At 41.4% G+C, this 20412-nt stretch overlaps 1 protein-coding gene across 2 annotated transcripts in view; it reads right to left on the bottom strand.

Moving 5' to 3' along the window:
• PTPRJ (protein tyrosine phosphatase receptor type J) overlaps window positions 1–20412 on the bottom strand; it is a 62518-nt gene that overhangs the window by 18619 nt on the left and 23487 nt on the right. For both annotated transcript variants that reach the window (XM_042813631.1, XM_042813632.1), the window contains exons 2-3: window positions 3353–3371; window positions 1813–1965 (exon numbers count right to left, since the gene is read on the bottom strand). In XM_042813631.1, coding sequence (XP_042669565.1) covers window positions 1813–1965; window positions 3353–3371 — 172 coding nt within the window. The remainder of the gene's footprint in view (window positions 1–1812; window positions 1966–3352; window positions 3372–20412) is intronic.

Here is a 20412-nt window from a genome sequence, read left to right as displayed (position 1 = left end):
GCTGCTACTGCAAAGACTGTGAAAGTGTACGGCGTCCCAGGGGTTAAGCCAGTAGTTTCTGTTTCTGTGATATTTGATGTTTCATTGTAAATGGAGGGCCCATTTCTAACCTCTATTCTGTATCTGTAGGTGTCTGATGCTGTGTCGTTCACTGTCCAGGTTAAGTTGACAGAAGTCACACCAACATACTCTGCCTTGAGATCAAACAGCTTGCTGGGCTCTGGGAAAGGCAAGACAACAGTCCATCAAACTGTATCTGCTCACAGAACAGGAAGAGTATCTGCTGACAAGCAATGCAGGAAAGACAGAGACACACCACTGCTTCACTTTCTTCACATCACTCATCAATCAGAGTGCAAGAACACCACAGCAACAGCACCAGAGGTTCGTGGAGGCTTTCCCATCAATGGGCTTATAAGTGGAAAATGTGGAAGAGGCATCTTGAGTGGGATTCATCTCCTTCCTGCATTCAGAAGCAAGAGCAGCCATGACTATTGTGCCAGTACTCCCACAGTTTCCCTTGGGAATGTGGAGAGATGGGCAGGAAGGAGACAATGGTGCAGGGGAATGGGGCAATGGCGGTGCATTTCAGCACAGCTAAAGATAAGGAAGATCAATTATTGCTGGAAGAAAAACAGAAGGACCTAGGAATTCTCCTTCTTTTCTACTGCTCACACATGCATGCAGGGCGTTGTGCTGCACAGCAAAACTCATTCCACCAGAAACACGTCTGCAAGAAACTGTCACTTACTTGTGACATGTTTTGGATGCTCCCTCTCCTTCTGTCTGACCATCAGTCACTACAGCAAAGACTGTGAAACTACAACATCCCAGGAATTAGCCTGGTAATATTGGCTTTGGTGATACTTAAAGTTTTATATCTATTGGAGACACTATTTCTAAGTTTCATTCTGTATGTGTAGGGGTCATTAGCTGTGATATTCAAATATAAGTTGGCAAATTTAAGTTGACAGAATTCACACCAACATATTTTGCCTCGAGACCAAGTACTGGGTTGGTCTCAGGGAAAGGCAAGACAACAATCCATCAATGTGAGCAGAAGATCATCTGCTCACAGCGAATGTGTAGTGTTCCTCTTCCAGCTATCTTATTGATAGAGCTTTGTCTTTCCCTTGGATAACTGCTATTCTAATCAAGCTGCTCTTGTATCTTGTATAGCATGCTTACTAGCTCTATGATCTACTCTTTATACTCCAACTCCTGAAGTTTCATCTCAAGCATTAAAGCTGTCTTGGTGCAGCAGTGATGTCTTTCATGTGTCAGGTGTTAACTTCATGCAAACTGGAGAGAAAGATTGGACCATGCAGCCTGTAATGCTTTCCTAACCTGGTTATCCCAAGGGGTCCTTCGAGCTACAACATTCACAGATCTCTCCTCTAGATTCTAGTAGGTTATTTCAGCTGTACTCTGTCACACATATATATTTCAAATTTGTAGGTCACTGTATATTTGAACTACTGCAGCTGTACTGCAAAAATCTAATAATATTTTTACGTATATTTTCACATAATGCTACATTCCCATAATAGTCAGGGGAAGGAACTCAGTTCTTACAGTGATCAAGCTATTTCAGGACCATGCTACAATCACAGTGTTATATTACACTTTCAGTTAGCTGTGTAAATACTTTTCTTTGTCTCATTCTCTACTCCAGCAAAACACTCGGATCCATTTCCAGACATGATCTTTGCACTCTGGATAAAAGTTTGGACTAGAACAGCTAACATAGCATAAAAACACAAAAAACCCTGAAGGATCATTCACATCCCACCGACATTCCAAATCACTTACGTGCTACGCTGTTCTGATCACTCATCGCCCTGCCAGATAGTGACACATCCTCTGATAATCTCCTGCTCCCACTTGTAGCATTCACTGATAATTCATCATTACTACTGGTTCCCATTTCTTCAGTTATGTTTTTCAAGCTACAGTTGTCAGTGCCTGAAAGGTAAAAAAACATAAAAATCAATAAATATCTTTACAAAACTTCTGCGTTCCTCGTGAGCAAAATTCAGTCATTAATAGATATCCTGATAGATATTAATAGAGATCCAACATCACCTCCTTTTTCCCAGTTTGTTTCTCTTTGTGTTTCCTGGTTTCACTAGCTTTAACTTTTGTCAATTTGTATTAGATTAGATTAGATTTCAGGATTTACTAACTCAGCTCATAGACTGAATGAAGGCTACCCATGATCTGCTCTTTATTTCAGTGCAGTTTTGATGGAAAATAATCAAATGAACTTACAGACACATTCCACATGTGCATTTTTCTCACGCATCACATAAAGCTAACTGCTCTGCTTAACCTGGCACAGTGATTTGGTCTCTTATCATCAGCAGATGAGAAAATAAAGAGATGTGGTATTCACACACTGTATTCCCACATGGCAGAGATATCAGACAGCTACAGGAAACCTTAGGCTGACGGAGTGCAGCCCGGCGAGCAAGGAGAGTTGATTCAGCTACACACAAGAATTACTATCTTAGTTGAAGCTGAAATACTTTACATGAGCAACATACACTGCAAGCAAGTTCAGGAAAGGTGGCCATGAACAACAGGATTCTTGGTTTGGAAGTAGTGGAAAACAAACAGAATCATAATTTCTGTATTTATTTGGAGCTGATAGAGACGTGGATTCACATAAAAAGTGAAAGCAAAGAAAGCACTACAAGCCAGACTCACAATTCCTTCAGAACTATACATACTCTCTTAAAGCAGTGTAAAAGGTGAGTTTATCCCTCTCAGTTTAATTTGGCCCTAAAACTTAAAGGCCAACTCATTTAAGTCTGACATTCAATATGCAGGTAGATCTCACCTAGCAGCACTTTGGGAAATTTTTGACACATGAAATGCTGTCATTCTGACAAGAACAGCAGTTGTCACGCTCCAAAAATTCCTCAAAGCAACATTTTGGGAGTCTTGGTTTTTTTTGTTGTTGTTGTTTGTTTGTTTGTTTTACTCTCGGGTGGTGGTTTCTTTTGCTTTGTTTTTATGTGTTTTCCCATCTTTCCACTCATGCTAAATCTGTATTTGATTTTACCAGAACTCTTTACAACTGAAAAGCAATGGAATTAAAATGCTTTTTTTTTTATATTACAAGGTATCCCTAAGTGCACTGCTGGAGCTATTGTCACTAAAAAGAAGTGAGTTCACATTTTTGAATGCTACTTCTAAAAATTATTTTCAGCAGCTTTTTATATACTTACCTGATACTGCTTTATTTTCCTTACAGGAAAAGAGAGCAGAAGTTACATACAAACATATATGTGTGTGTGTGTGTGTGTGTGTGTATATATATATAACAAAATGAGAGAATGATACTTACAGGCAGTTGTACATCTGACCTGGAAAACAAAACCAAATAATAGAGATTAAAACTTGAGAGCTACTAAAAAATCCATTAACATCCAACAGCACCAAAAATACACCCATCTATCACAGAGAAAAAGCAAATGTGATGGCAAAATGTCCGTTTCTCTGTTTTATTTCCTCTGAACAGAGCAGAGTTTAATTTGTCAAAAAAAAAAAATATGTAAATCTATCTTGCAGTGCATATAGTGGCTGTTTTACATGTAGACATTTAAAAATCAAAGCCAGATCTTAGTGAAAAGAGACTTTTGTTGGTAGGCTCCACATCACCCCACCAAAAATTGATAAGTGACAATTAGAGGGTCTTTTTTTTTTCTGCAGAGATTTTTCTCTGGTCCTATTGCGGCATAAACATTATTTATTACTGCTTCTCACAAAACAATATTTTGCATTATCTGAAAAACCCCTCTCAGTGAAGTCCAAGTTCAAAAGTCATTGTATATGTTCTGAATACTAGTTTATAAGTGTATATATACAAATAAAACATCAGTAGTTTTCAATTAACTGCAATCTGGAACTATCCCTAGTGACACTCACAAGAATTTTGCTTTGAAAATGCTTTTTGGTCTTCCAACTTCACGCTTTTGGTCCCAAATAAGCCATTTCCCTTCCTGTTAACCGCACAAACTGGTCTGTTAACTGCTCTTCACCTCCCTCCAGGTGGCAGCACAAAATGCTTGTAAGGAGTGAAAGAAAAGGTCTGAAAGCTCTTGCAAGGAAAACTGATTCCTGGGACTCTCACAGCAAGCTGACACCAACTGACTGCAGTCACTTTTGTCACACAATAAACAGGAGATTACCGAAGCAACTGTATCAGGGATTAAATACAACTATTCACCTTGCAAACATATTCACAAAAAGGCAAAGAAAAGCAGGAACAGATACGTATCCCAAGAACAGGCAGCTTGGTGCTGGGGACCAGCAGATTGCATTTCCCTCATGCCAGGAAGGCTTCTGTCTTCCAGCATTGTGGTGTGGGCAACCAGAAGCTGTATGCATTCCCAACTGCTCTCCCATTGTCTGCAGAAGGGCTGGTCCTTTGACTGGACCTCATAACACACTGCCCCTAGAAAATCCAATTTAGCTTTATGCTGCACGGTGCATTAGTCACTCAAAGCACCAAGGCTGCTGATTGCAAAAGTTGATGTGCTCATCTGAAGTGCTTCCAGTTTTGAACCATTTTCTGTTCACTTAGACTGGGCTGCTACCACCCAGCAATGCGATGAGCAAGCAAAGGTCCGCAAACCGCTCCTGAACCTTCTTCAGGCAATGGGAGAAGGTTTGGTTATTCTCCAGGGTCGCCCTCAATCTCAGTCACTCTGTTTCTGCAGTTCCGTGAGCCAACTCAAAATAAGCAGCTACATCACAAAGACAATGTAAATTTAGAGCAGCAAATCAGACACCTCTCAGCCCTGTGCTGCCACAACCAGTTCCCTCAGCAGTGGCTCCTGGCATCAGGGTCTCAAAAGGTTAAAAGATGTAATGGCATCTTGTTGAGGCTACAAATAGCCTCTACAAAGATGATGAAGAGCAGCTGACTAGAAGCAGCACAGCAAAGAAAACACCAAAACCATCAAGCTTTACAGGAATGAGAAATACATGCAGTAGTGACAGACCTTCAGCCTGTGCTGGTCTCAACGCCAGAGCAAAAAGTTAGGTCACACTTCCTAGGCAAAAGAATGTTTCTAAAAGGCAGAGAACCAACTCCTGATCTTCTCCAGAGCAGCCCTACTGACAGCTTAGTGCACAAAGGACACACAAACATGAAGCTCATTGTCAACCCTTTTGAACATTTGAGAGCCCAGGCAAAATGCTATGGCATTAGGAAATGAGGAAGCATGCTCATTTGTACTCAGGTCAAGAGTGTATATTCTGATGCAAGAAAGTGGCCAAGGAAGAAGTGACTACAAAGGAAAAAGCCACTTGAGGCAGGAAAACACTCCTGTGCAGCATTCAGAACTGAGTCTATGCTGTCTGGAAACTGATACTGAATGATGAGCAAGAGGAGAGATTCTCTGAAATGCAGGGCAACCTAGAAGTCAAGTCAGAAAGATTCTATGTTTAATAAGAAAAGCAAAATCACAAAAAAACAAAACAAAACAAAACAAACAAAAAAAACCACCAAAAATGTGACAGAACTGTGTACACCAACAGTGATTTCTATAGCCTTACAAGCAAACCAGCAAAAATCTAATACAACTCACAACGTGTTCTTAAGTTTCTACTTCTTCTGTAAAACCCTGAAGATTCCAATGTTATTAAATTCTTACATTTCTCATTTCCTTCTCTCTAACTTCAAGTTCAGGGTTTCAGCATTTTTCCTGAGTAGTAGGAACAACGGGCATCACAAGGCTGAGAAATAGCTATGATGCTACCAAGCCCCCCACGCCCCTGCTTCCCCTGCCCCACCTCCCCATTCCTCCCCTACCAGCCCAGACAATAAGCATGTTGATCCCTGTTTTACCCCCAGCTACAAGCAGCTGATTCGATGGCAGCTTCCTACCGAGCTGCTAAGAGCTCGGCTGTATGGGCACACATGGGTTTTGTTAATGATGCTCAAGTAACAAAGAGGAAATTATGCCAAAACTTCTGTCTTGTGATGAATCAACATCTTCCTTCCATTTTACTTGCTTTTGTTCATCACAGACTTTGGCAGTCTCACAATATCTTTCTGACTTTCCAGAAACCTATGTGCTAACCAAATCCAATGAAGCACTGTGCTGGCAGCAGGCAGGCCTCCTTATGGAACATAAAACCACGCAAAACAAGTGATCCCAGTCCTAAGCGTCAGCCTGACTCAGTCATTCCGTGCTGCATTTTGCAACCATCAAGTGAACTGTTTCCTGGCCTCCCATGATTACTTACTGAAATGCTGTTTATACAAAACATTTGTGTATTATTTCAGGGGACATTCATGCTGAACACCTGACTCTCCTTGTGTTCACATCTGATATACCCAGAATATATCCATTTTTCTTTTCAATTACATTGATCTGTGTTATACATGTATAAAGAGTTGTGTAGTTTTTTGCTGGAATTTGCAGGGGAGAATTTCTGTCCTTGGGAAGAGCTAGGAAACACTCAATAAATCAAGAAAAGAAAGACAGTTAAACACAAAATACTGAACATTTGAAGTAAACAACAGGAGAGGTGCATATACACAAACTTCTCACTGTCATCAGCTGTGGCAAATGAGTCTTCATTTTGTCACACAGCCACACAAAGTCTAATCAAAGGGTGTGCCTTTCCAGGGGAGCTGAATAACTCACTTGCACAAAGTCTATCCTGCACTTCCTGCACAGGATTTCATCATCCAGGAGTCTGTGGTGTGTAACAAATGCAGGGTTCAGCTCCATCCTTTACAGATGAACAGTGGGTCACCTAATTGAGGAACCATTATTTTCACACATAATTTTACCAATGAAGAAACTAAGATGAGCTGTGGGAAACCATTTCCAAAAATTCCAGGTGTCTGAGAAGCCCAAATCCCACTGATGATTGATTAGACTCAAAGAGGAGGATTTAAAAGCTTCCTGCCATAGAGCTAGGCAGCAGCAGGGAGGACAGCAGTGTCTCCCCTTCTGCTGGCAGTGAGACTTTTGATCAACTTAGCTATGCTGTTAAACTGCACCCTGCAGCAAAGTCAGGATTCCTGCACCAGGGGAAAACCCTTGTATACAGCAACCCATCTCCCTGGGGTGCTTAGGTTTCCAAAATACACGGCGTGGTTTGGTTCATGTAAATGCAGGGTCAGGAAGCTGGTTCAACAGCTGAAGCGTGAGCAAACCAAAAAATCCTATCTTAGCCACAAATCCTTCCTAAGAAGACACATGGGGCTGCTGCTTGCTATTGCTTGTTTGCTTATGACCCAGATGCAAAAAGCCAGGAAACCAATCACAATGCTCTAAAAAAAAAAAAAAGCTAAATGTCTTTCACACATGTACCTCCACATCTTCACCTACCCACCCTCCCGGGTTTGGAGGAACTCCATATCAAAACCACTGAACTATCACAGAGATCTGTTCATCACAGACTTCAGCAGTCTCCAAAGATTCCAAAGAGATCCAAATTCCATATGAGAACCCCTCCACAAAAGCAACAGCAATCAAATGATCAGCTGATTAAGCTCAGTAGTCAGGTAACAGTGGTCATACTTTCTTTTTTTCCCTGCTATGCCCACCTGCTGTAACTACCCTGTCTCACAGCTGTAACTAAGAACTTCAGGGCAAGCCAACACACTGAAATGACCATGATTCTAACACTCCAGGCTTCACTTTACTGACATTATCAGTCCTCACTGCCCAGCTGACAAAACATTAACTAGAAAGCTGTAATAACTCCATTACTTCCAGTCCCTTCTGCCATGTGGAGTATTTCATACTTGCCATAGGTTTATTCAGATAGCATTCTTACAGAAAGGTTTTGCTCAAAGTCACAAAATAAGTGAACATTAGACCCAGGAAAATTAAACCCTGGGCCACCGTGATAATGCCACTGATATTGCCCAGGTATTGTATCTTCAGGCTGATAAGGCTTTCCTATATTTGCCCATTTTCCAGGACTTGTAAGGCTCTGGCTGCTATTCCAGCTGTGAGCATCTTCCCAATGTTTGGGAGTCTAAAAGTCTAAACCAGCAGACACCTTCCTGCAGGACATAACAATACCAAAGGGCTGGCTGGGGTTTGGACCAATGCAACATTCTCACCTCTTTCAAGCCATCTCAGGATGTTTCACTGCATTTATTTCCATGTTATGGCTAAATAAGTGAATTTTGTAGACTTACAGGACAACAGAAATGAGAGAATTTGAATTGGTAATTAAAAGCAGTTCTTCCTTAGTAGGTGCATGTGCACCTATGTGAACTACTTCAAACAATATACCTTACTTTGGCAGCTTCTGGCTTTTGGGATTAAAAAAAAAAAAAAAAAGTCATACTAGAAAATGAACTAAAATGTACTGCCATGGTATTTCGTCCTATTTTCTAACTTCTTCCTAAAATGTTATGCTAAATCCTTCTAATTGTAACCTACAACAGGCTTTTCAATTTAAATAACCCTAGATTAACTCAATGATCCATTCCCTTTCAATGCAAAACTGAAAATACGATGCAGTCTGTGTCAGCTTTACACGTTTCCCCTCCAGTATCTTCAGCAGGCGCTCACGGCTTACCCACAGAACACTGTTACACAGAATGTTTGGGTCAAGTGGGTTTATCCAGAAGAAAAAGAAAGCTCACAGTTTAGGAGCAGCGCAGTAAGTTTATGTGAGATATTTGGAGTCTTCTCTTCATTTAGCCTAAACGAGCAGATTTGCTACTGAATGCATGGGGCAAGCTGGAGGTCCAAAAGCTCAGAAGAAAGAAAAATGAGCAGATGTTTGTTATTAATTGGGTAGGGCTGGGCGTCCTTAGGACACCATGGTGTTTTAGGAAGCTATGCAAAACCCTAAAGCAGTCAGTAGCCGTGCACAACTGTGCATAGCTATTCTGAGCTATTAGGAAGTTATGTGAAAGAAGACATTTTATTTCCACTTTCCATGCATTTATATTCGACTCCTGACATTTGTAAATTCTGTCTTTCCCAAAACAAGCTTTTCACCAAAGTAGAACCAGCTAGGTTTTTCCACTGGCTTTTATGAAAACAAATTAGGAGATTCTTATTTGCGCAACACTTCCAGTGAATGAAAAATGCTGTGGAAGACAACATCTCTTAGGAAAGTCAAAAGGAGACACTGAATGGAAATTTGAAGTGAAACACACTGGAAAAACACACACCCCTCTTTCTCCTTCCTCTCTTGATTTTTCTTCAGATTTGACCTGTATCTGCTTCTCAGATGCCTAATGTAGAAAGAAGGAATTTTCTGGGCAACACATCTGAAATAGAGAAAATACACAGAATGGATCTCATTTGAATTGCTCCTGTTAGAGCTGCTTCTCCTTCCTCAGCCCTACCTTTATGGAAATATTTCTCAGGAAAGCTTTCCTGTGGTTTAGTACCAAGTGATGATTCATCTGAGCATGCACATACAAAACAAGCAACAGACGCCTAAGACCAAGAAACACAGATTCTGGCAGCAAATGAGATGATAACAGGCTCAGACACCAAACACTAGTGTATTGCAACTGATTGCTCTCTTGCTGCTTACTCCTGACCACGGGAAGCACCATCAGACCTCTTTACAATGGCTTTCAGACTGGAAAGCAATTTAAGGTTTTTGTGTGCAGCCAATCAGCTTATTTACATTTCCTCCAAACCTGCAGGCCCCGAGCAGTTACAGGCCACAGGTGCTGGAAATCACCTCATGGCTTGCTAGCAGCTCTTGAAGCATCCTGCAGTTATCCAGCTGAGAAAGCAACAACAAAACGTCATGCCAGAGAAAGGCTGAGTGGTTTCAGGAGTTTTAAGTTCTCTGCATAATTGCATCAGTCCCATTTGTAACATCTCCTCAGCGATGATCCTGCTGAAGGCCCTTACAAAGAGAACAGTATGCTTATTCAGCAATGGCAGTGAGTAATATTTAAAACAGCTACTTACTGAAAAACAGATTATAACCACATTCAAGCTGCCTATCACATGAGCATCCATGGAAAGCACAGTTGGGTATTAAACAAACAACTAAACAGAAGAACTCTTCTCTTGATATGAATTTTCAGTTAACATTGCCATTTTCTTCCAAAATTAAGAGTTTACAGCATCAACTTTTATTTTACATGAACAAGACACATTCCTGCATTCAGCCTAACAGCACTGTTTTTGCACTCTGAGTCATTGCTAAGACACACCCTGGAAGAAGTAGGATACAATGAAAAATGGGGAAAAAAAGAGAGGAAAAAAAAGACTCCTGTGGCAATGACACAATGCTAACTGACCCAAAATCAGCAGGGTTGGCCACCCAGACAACATGGAAAATGTACACCAGAGCCAACACTTGGCTGGCCTTCACAGCACAGCCATGAAAATGAGGGGCATTTCCTGACAGAGCCCTGTTTCAGATCTGTTTGGCTGAGAGCAATTGAGGCTCTGATTTCCCTCTTATCAAAGTAGATTTCCCTTTCCCAAGTTGGACACTTTGGACTCCATCAAGTCTTTGCTCAGGGGAAGTGTTAAAAAGTACTTCACAACACTGAGCTGGATTTGGTTCAAAAGTTTTCCATGTAAGGTTAGCTAAGAAGGGATTTTAAAACTAATACAAAAAACTCAAATACAACATGAAGAAGAAGTTGATTTACAAATGAAATAAAGACCCAGCTTTTTATGTATGACACTGTTGAGGGGCAAGAGAACTACAGCCTCTGAAAGCCTTCAGCTTGCTCTCATAAGGAGCTCAAAACTCCCTTGCTAGACAGCAAATCCTTTTGTGGCAGTCTTAATGTCAGTACAAGAAAGGCTTGTTGTTTCCTGCCTCATTTCTAAACCTTTCCTTGTATCGTTAATCTTTTTTTCCCTTACTGAGCTCCTGAAAATGTCCTAATTTAAAAAGCAATGAGGTCTGGAGCTGGGAGAAACCATCCTGTGACGACTGCTCAACACAGACCTCTGAGGCTAACCTTCATCTCCTCCTTCATGCTCTGTTACTGTTTATTACTGTTTATTTATGCTCCCTCAGCACATTCTCTTCTATCTCTACGTAAAACGCTGCATAAGAATGCAAATGAATGATTTCTATTGCATTCCTCTTGCCCTTTAGCTGGATAAATCTCCTCAAAGGGAGGGAGGAAAGCAATCCTTCCAGGCCAGCCCGTAAGCGTAGCTCTGGTTTGGTGATGCAGCCGTCCCACCACTAGAGGCCCCAGTAAAACCATCAAACTTCAGCCTGAGCAACTAACACAGTGTAATATGGCTGAATTTTCCCCAAAGTTGACGGATACTGGAAAGCACAAGGCTAAGGATGACTGTGCTGGAGCACAACGGGTGGATGAAGATGTAATGTCTACTGATCTACGGGTCATGGGAGCTAAGGTCAGCATGCCTGGCTGGCTCAGGCAGGCTGAGAGCATCCTCAAGCATCACAAACCTGTCACAAGGGAAGTAATTGTATACAGTTAACTATCGTCTGCACCTTACCATTTCTTCATAGTGGTTACGTACTACGTCCCACATCGTCAGCTGCAATGTTCTGCAATGAACCTACGTTTTTGATGGGCCCTAATAGTGAAGTGGTATTTGATCATTTTTCTTCAAAACAAATGCAAATCTCCTCATAGAGAAGATGTGCAGCTAAATCTTTTCCAACCCAGTTTGGAGCGAGTTTCAGCTGATCTACAAGGATCAAATTATCACAAACAAACAATGTTTTTCCACTGTTTTTTTCGCATGCAGCAACACCAGCACGGAGGCCCTTTAAGTTGCCTGCAACTATCAACCCATTTAATCCTTTAAAGAATTTAAACTGTAGCAAGAGACAAATGGACTACAAATGTTCAAAACATGTAGTAGCACTCCTCAGAGGGAACAAAAGGACTATTGTATGGCTCCAGTAAGTTCATCCAGGGCTCTGGTAGTCTCTCTTTTCCTCCCCTTTGAACAGAAGCTGAATAGAAACAGAAATGTGAATTGGCTCTGCCATCAGCCCATTGCCAGACTTGCCTCTATGAATACTGGATAAGAAGTTATTCACTGACAACAACTCAGGCTCTCTCTCTCCTGGTCAATAGATACGTCTATAAAAGGTCAACTTCATGGCCATCTGTGAGGACGAGCTGTGGTGGAAGAAGGCTGGGTGATGTGGCGTCGCTGCCAGAGATCAATCCAACACTGTGGCCCCATGCCAGCTGCAAACTTTTTACTCTAAAAAATCACATCCATGGCTTCTTTCTCCTTCCAAGATACATGAAGGAGCTTCTGCTGATCTGCATGTTTAGCTTAGCTCTGATATGGATCTGTTACCTAGTAACTTGCTTCAAACTCGTAAGTATAAAAGGAAGATATGTTTATGTTACTTACTGCTAGTCTTAAGAAAAGCATGTTAATTTCAAGAACAAATTGCATATATTGCATCTGTGTGCTGTGTTTGCTTCACCACCACCAATACGGCTTCTCACTGCCTTTGCTATTTCTGTGCAATCACACGTTTTCTCTCTCCCTGTATCACCAGAATACAAAAGCGTCTCTCGTCTGCACTGCCCAAATGAACAAATTCAAAGTTTGCATTAAAAACTTACTGAAAACAAGCTTTTAAAAGCACAACTAAGACAAACATCCCTTAAGGCAATCTATTTCATCTAATCTGATTGTGTTACCATACATTACTAACCGCCAGCAGCAAATTTAGTAATGAAACATAACTATTTCAATTAGAAATTCACCTTTCATCAGTGCTGGCTCTTGCCAACTTTCAAACCTACAGGAGTTTTTAAAGAAAATTACTACACAAGATGTGTTTTTGAAGGCAGACATACACTTTTTACACAGACAGTCTTCTGCTTAAGTCTGCCTTCGAAAAATATTTAAAATATTTGAATATAATTACTATTAAGAGTAATTTTATCTCAACAACATTTGACAGTGTTACAACTAATGGAAAACCAGAAGAGGCAACAAGAAGTGTAGTGCTATTCTCCAAGCATTTTGGAAGGGTGTCACTTTGTGTGTCTGCAGTAACAACTGTTCTCTCGATTGTGACTGAAAGAAAGTGAGACAGCAAGGGCTAATACTGATCAGGTGCCAACAGCACAGAGGAACTCTTTTGAGGAGGCTTCGTTGGTGCCTCTGTTCTTCCTATCTATCTATATTACCATCCTACATAAACACATTCTTTTTAAAGAAATGCATTTGGGACAGTTAGAAATTCAAGCTTGGAGATATCCCCCAGATATCCCTTATGCATTTCAGACAAGTGTCTTTTAACACTAACATACAAAACATCTGAATGAATAGCAGGCTGAATGAATACCTGAATAGCAGGTACTAGAACCAGTCACAACAATTTATCCTAAAGGATGAGCTTAATTTTTGTTGCATCTTCAGCAAAAGCAAAATAGTTCCTGAATAGTTCTGATAAAACTGAATGCCAGAAGAACGGATTTGATTTTATTTCACCAAATTTTCAGCCAGTGTCTCTGATTTGATACTTTCTCTGTTGTTTCAATGTCCTCAACGTACCTCGAACATGGAAACTGAAAAATACCACTACTTCCTCTCCAGAATCATTCCAACCTCGAGTTAAACTGTGGAAACAACCGTTCTTCCACATCACCAAATAACTTGGAAACCTACGAGGACAAGAACTTTGTAATTTATAAACCTACAAGCTCATATGGACTTAAAACGTTACAGATGTTAAACAACACCTATAACAAATTGTAGTAGAAGATTCTCACCCCAGAGATATTTTTTTTTCTGGCCTGACATCTAATCTTTAATGTTTCACACTTCACAGCAGCTGATGTGCAACATCTCTGTCATTTTCAGAGAGGAAACAGACATACACACCCAGGCACAGCTGCAGCACAATTACTGCTATTACTTACATGCTTTAAAGAAAAAGCAGCAAGGTAAGGCCATAAAAAACAACTCACAAGAATTGAACTAACACAGATCCTGGCCACAAATAGGATTTTAATCGGTCTGTTAAATCTATTTTTCAATGTTATATTACCAACATATGGCAATATTCAAAGCTTTGAATAGGAGTTCCCTTTAAGTGTCTCTGTAGGTACGGAGAAGGAGTCAGAGAAGGGCAGAGGCGAAACCCTGCAGTTCACTATGATGCATTTTACTGTGCACCAATGAGGAAGATGAAGCTTTGCCCCATCCACCACAAAAGCAACATTAAATTAGCATTACCTCAAAGACAAACTAAGTCCTCGCAAGCCAGCACTGTATTTCCAAGCTCATTACAGAACTAAATCATCTGTTGTACTTGCTCATGTCACAGCCACGTTTCTCCTAGGTTATAGGGGCATAACATACATATTTGTAATCAGCTATAAGCTACTGCTCACTACCAATAGAGCCCATAAAGCACAATATAAAACAGCAGTTACACAAATTTTTGCACCACTCTGCTGAGTGTGATCTTCTTAGGTCAGTGAAACATCCTTACAGTTTAGTGCACTAAGGAACGTTAAGTTGGAGTTCTGAGTGAAAGTCAAAGCCTTGCATAAGAGAGGATAAATTATTAAGCGACCTTTGTTCCCCTCTGTGTGTGTGACTGTTCACATGCACTGAGCAAGCAGGCAATGGACAGAGGTAAGAGCAAAGCAGAAGCACCCACATTCCAGTGCTGCTAACACCCCTTTCTTCACTTGCATCTTCTAATAGATGTGGTTGCATGGATTTCCACACATCCTTCCCTTAACGGCCCTCTTAGTGGCCTCATGTTCTCTCCCCACCTTCTGCTAAAGGTTAAACCAAGAATGATTCAGAGGCTGGATTTCTTTATGCCTCTCCCCCCTCTACCAGAGATAGTCAGGATGCAACAGTTATAGAATGCTGACAGAAACGTGACACCCAAAAAACAGGTTTGAATAAAGAACATAAAAACTTTTACAGGCATGATTAGATATCAAGAAAAAACAGCGTGTCTTTCACGGGCTATAGCAGCCTCATCATTTCTAGGAAACACTGCTTTATTGCTATTTAGAGCAATCACAGCACAGCAGATTAACCAGAGCACAAAAACTAACCAAAAGCAACCAATTTGCACTGACAAATTTGCAGTCTTGGCAAGAGGTGCCAGCAGGGTTTGATCCACAGAGTCTCATCCTTCGGCCACAGGGCAGAACCTGCTCCTCATGCTTCAGCATCAGCAACGGGACATCCCACAAACAAGGACTGCTGATTGTTTTATCAAGATGAAGGATTCAGACCTAAGAGCCTTCATTGAATGGCAAAGCAAGCCAGGCCAAACTATCAACTACTGCTCACTGCATGCAGGCTGCGTGGTGCAAAATTGAAAGACTTCATTTGACCAAGAAATACATACGTTTGAATTCACTACTGCCAAGAAGACTTCAGTTTAGAAAGATGCCTGATCCATCACCTGACTCAAGCTATTAAAATGGAGATATACCCACAGACTTTTTTTTTCATTCAGTGGAATTGGGGCACATGAGACTCCAGCTGCCATAGGACACAATGTCCAGACAAGCCTTGAGGGCTGAACATCTTCATAAAGAAATCTCTTTTTCTACTCTAGTGGTGTGTCTTGTTTGTATGACTCATAACCTTTTAAGACTTACTTACTGTTAAAATACTTTCTTCCCTGTACCATACAGCTGGTTTTATGCCTATGCTTCTTCTGACAGCAACTGCATGTTGTGAAGGCTGTGTTCAGAGCCCACTTCATATCCAGACTTCAAAATTTACAGCACAGACCCCTACTCTGCCTCTCAGAGTTACTTATCAAAAAGTAGGCCTTACAAACTGAGGAGCACTTGGAGAACCAAGGGGTTTCTTGCTTTCAGAGGTAAGACCAGCAAGTGTGTGCTCCCACACAGACACCCACAGAGGTCACAGAAGTTGGCAAAAAAGATGAGTTCTAACCATATCATACACTATATCACATGTGATCAGTCATATCAGCCATTTCCCAAGATGGCTGGTTAAAAACAAACAAAACCCAGTCTGCACTAAAACCACAAGTGCCATAATAAAAGGCAGGAATTAAATGGAAACGTCTCTAAAAACACCTGTCACTAAGAGGTCACAAGAATCTTCTCAATCTTCACAACACTACTGCCTATTTTACTAATGGGTATCTGTTTGTTTTTTTTCCCATTTAACATATGCTAGAAGTGTATTTTTTTTTAAGCTTTTACACTGTTCCTTCATTCACCTTTCCAACATCTCCACAGGATGTTGCCATATTTCATGTATCCATCTGAAGTCTTCACTTATGTATTATGTAGTCTGGTTTTGGTTGTTGTTTTCTTTCTTCCTTTCTTCCTTTCTTCCTTTCTTTTTAAATTAATTCTATTTTACTGCTATTTCATCAGCAGAGTGCATCGGAGTCTCTTACAACAGCTATCAGAAAACCTTGCTGCACACAGGGGTTTGGTCACCCCAGAGACATGGCACCTGCACAGCTACACAACTCAAACCAGACTAGAACATTACCTTCTGAGTGAGACAATGTGCAGAAGTATCTTTCCAATACAGAACCAGAGCTTCTTCATTTCAAACACTGAACAAACATCTGAAAGCCAGAATTGCTTTGAGTAAGGATGGGTTTTAAATGACTAATCATTTCCTCTATTACTATAGAGAGTTTATGGTGCCTGTTAGATACCTTGTTTGTGTTTCCATGTGAGCTAGTTCCTTCTGCTGCACTGTCACAGACTTTGGTGATGAGCTCTCTTTTTAAAGCTACAGCCTTTAAAAAGAAAAAAATCCAACTTTGCTCATCTGATGGATTCAAGTTTACAGATCTGATGAATTGGATCTACATCACTTGTGGCAATTCCAAAGGCAAAAATAAAGAAACAGGCCTAGCAGATGTTGATATTACTGTTGTTGCATGGAATCTTTTTTTTTTTTTTTCCTTGCTGAATCAGTTATTCATCAAAAAACAGTTTCAGGGAAGACTAAACTATTCATGAGTTTGGGCTGAACTTACAGAAGGGTTCACTTGAGGACGAAGCCCTCCGACTTGCATTGAAACTAGCACAGGAGATTCTGCAAGGGACTATTTTGATTGCAACAAAACACTCAGATTCTGAGCACGGAGAATAAAAGCCAGTCTAACAAAGGGCCACATTCAGCCATAATACGGTGGAAGCAGCTCCCAGTAGCCAAGAAGTTGCAGCCCTCAGCTGGCACACAGCAGATCCAGGTCGAAGTCTCCCTGCTGCCCGTCCACAGACTAAGCCCCCTCCATGCAGGTCCATGTTTCACACGTGGTGCTGAGCTGTCTGCAGGGCTCCCCTCCAAGAGCTGCTGGCACGGCTCGGACCCATCCACTGCTGCATGCCCACTTGCCCTCAAATACTACTGAGCTCAGAACACATTGCTTCTGCAAGGAAGAAAGAGGAAAAAGGGCTTCAACCAGAGACACGTGGTGAAGCACCCCTGGGGGAAAGGACGGGCAGCTTTCCTCTCCTGCTCTCTTCTCCTGCGGCTCTTGGTTTTAAAACACAAACCACACAGGCAAGAAGCCCAAGCTGAACCACTCCAACATGAGGTCACACCAGTCAAATCAACTTGAAACTAGCCAGGCTGGGCTTTCCTTTTTATTTTTTTTTTTAATTTTTTTTTTTTTTTAAGATACACACACAAATACTTGCATGAATTGCCACAGCTTTTTCCCCTCTCTTCAAAAATTTTGAATAACAAATCTAAGTTATTTTCCTATCTCTATGCCACCAAGTGCAAAAATGAAGACACAGAATTTCTTCTTTAATATTATCCAAAGTACAGCCTGTGTACTTTGGGCACTTACTGGAGGGTAAACCCGGGACACATCCGCATTTCATTTAATACCTAGACACCAACTGCCCTGGGTGCAAAAACAATGAATAAATGTTACTGTGCTTGGGAAAGGCATGTGTTTGCACAAAGGAATAGGGAGGCAGCAAAGCATGAACTAAAGGCATAAAGTGTTCCCTCTTCTTTCTGCTTAGCATTCTACATAATCCCACAGCATAGCTGTAATCCAGCAAACAGCATTGAGTTCCTCTATCAGAGTCAACCCATACATTCTCCTCATTCAAAAGCACTCAGCATGCAATATTATTCGTTATTTCCTATGACTTAAGAGTATAATGCTACTCAGCAAGCCTGTATATCAGATAGGGACATCTGTAATATGTTCGCAGAAAACAACATCACAGGGACGGAGATACGCGTTGAATACCGCTTTTGTTTACAAGCAAAAGTAACACGAGGTTAATTCCAAAAGTCACCTCATTAATCAAGGTCATGTGCAGGACAATGGTACAAAGTGACAGCAGTGAGATCACATTGCAATGCTCTGATTAACACTAATAAAGGCAGGCTGATAAACATACAGCGAAGCAGAATTATCCAACCTGGGATATTTGGATAATCCATGCTCTTAGGCGTGACCTAGTTGTGGCACACCCAACCCTTAGAACTAAGCTTGAAGAGCAATCTTTATTGTTATTGTGTAAGAAGAGAAAATATTGTGTTACAGGTAGTTAGAAAGTGGCCATACATAAACCAAACCATACACAATACAGCTTTCAAGGAGCTTTATACCAAGTTGTGTGCCAGCAATTACTCAAGAGATTGGCTGTTTTCAGCTCCAGAGCTCAGGACACAAGCCTGCAACCACCTGAAAACACTGTCCATTTATCCAAGCTTGTCCAATTCCTACATCTTTATAATCTCCACAAATGGGTAGCCCTTGAAGACAAATAAATAACAGTAAATAGATAAACATAGCAAGGGGCCCAGCCGCAAGGGTTGATTTTGCATTTCTTCCGCACAAGGGCTCCTGTGCACTGCTTTTCCCTGTGGCTCTGACACCTGGCCAAGCTGGCAGCCCCAGCCCTGAGCGGGTGGATCCGCAGCCGCCTGGCACGAGTGGCTGGGCAGAAGCAGAGGAAAGCCTCCACCCTGCGGCACAGCTTTTTCAATCACCAGTCAGCATCAAGGCTTCTGAAAACAAGACTAAGACAATGAAAGATCTCAGCGATATGACTGGAGCCAGTACTCCCTGATTTTTCTTTCTTTTTTCTTCTCTTTTCCTTTTTTTTTTTTTTTTTTTTTTTTTTTTAAATTTCCTTCATGAAAATGAATCAAAAGTTCCTGTCTGATAATATCTTCCAGCACACAAGTCCCAGCCAGTGGCACATGCCAGGCTGGGGTGGAGAACTACAAACATCCCCAGCTCTGGCTGCAAGGGCAGACATGGTGCTTGTCAGGATCAGGCTCGTAGCTCCCAGCTTCCACTCTTCTAATGGCTACTGCATAAAGAGGGGAAGAAAATCTGTTCTGTATTTACATACGAAAATAGTATTTATGGCTTAAAAAAAAAAAAAAAATAAAAAAAAAAAAAAAAATCTAATCAGCATTTGAGATCTTTTCTTTTTCCTCCTATTGGTTCTGGATGAATACTCAGGCCAAGCAGTAAAGTTCTAGCTTTTGCAGGTGCCACCAACTCTCATTCCTTCAAGAATAGATGTGCTTTAGAATAACAGGGAAAGAATAAAATGACCACTTCAAGCTTTTTTCCCCCACTGTCCACCCCTGCAGCACACTGCCAAGAGCAAGGCTCTAAATACACAAATAGCCTGGCAAGCGTGTAGCACTAACCACACCACACCCCAGGGCACTGCCTTAAAGGAAACCATTAACACTGAGAAACCATAGGATGTGGAAACACGCTAAGGTCTGCACTTGACATACTTCTGTATCTCCACATGAAGGATGCTGAGTACCTCACACAAAACTGCTTTTTTCCCCCTCGCCCACCTTATTTTTATGAAGAGAATTTTCAGAAGCTTGCAAACCGCTGTTACTCTGCTTCTCCTGAAGCCAGAATGGTTTTTATATCAAGAACACTGGCAGACATTATTAGGAGGAAGTTTTTCACACAGAGAGCGGTGATGCACTGGAACAGGTTGCCCAAGGAGGCTGTGGATGCCCCATCCCTGGAGGCATTCAAGGCCAGGCTGGATGTGGCTCTGGGCAGCCTGGTCTGCTGCGCATAGCAGGGGGTTGGACCTGGATGAGCATTGTGGTCCTTTTCAACCCAGGCCATTCTATGATTCTATGAAACATTACATATGCTCCAGGGTTGAGGAGAACAAGGGTCCCTCTCTGCAAAAATCAACAACCTGAAACCAGGATTTTAAGGAAGGAAGATACAACAGGGCCTGTTCTTGTTCTGCATGACCCAGGTCCCACCCTGCTGCACAGGGCATCACTCCTGTCCAAGGAGGAGAAGGCTGCTCCAACCTCTAGCTTGCTCAAGATTTCCAGAACAAGTTCACCAGCACAACCTACACTCTCCCCTTGTGCAAGAAGACATTTGACACCCAGAATAAACAGCATTTCCCAATAATACTGTAAGCAACTTTTGCAGGACATGCATGTCACTTCTCTGGGGCTG

Source organism: Centrocercus urophasianus, unplaced genomic scaffold (assembly GCF_019232065.1).
Source record: "Centrocercus urophasianus isolate 14NV4802_14NV808 unplaced genomic scaffold, USGS_Curo_1.0 seq_14, whole genome shotgun sequence".
Classification (NCBI taxonomy): domain Eukaryota; kingdom Metazoa; phylum Chordata; class Aves; order Galliformes; family Phasianidae; genus Centrocercus; species Centrocercus urophasianus.
Note: the sequence above shows the minus strand (reverse complement) of the source record. Positions and strands in the feature narration are given on the sequence as shown.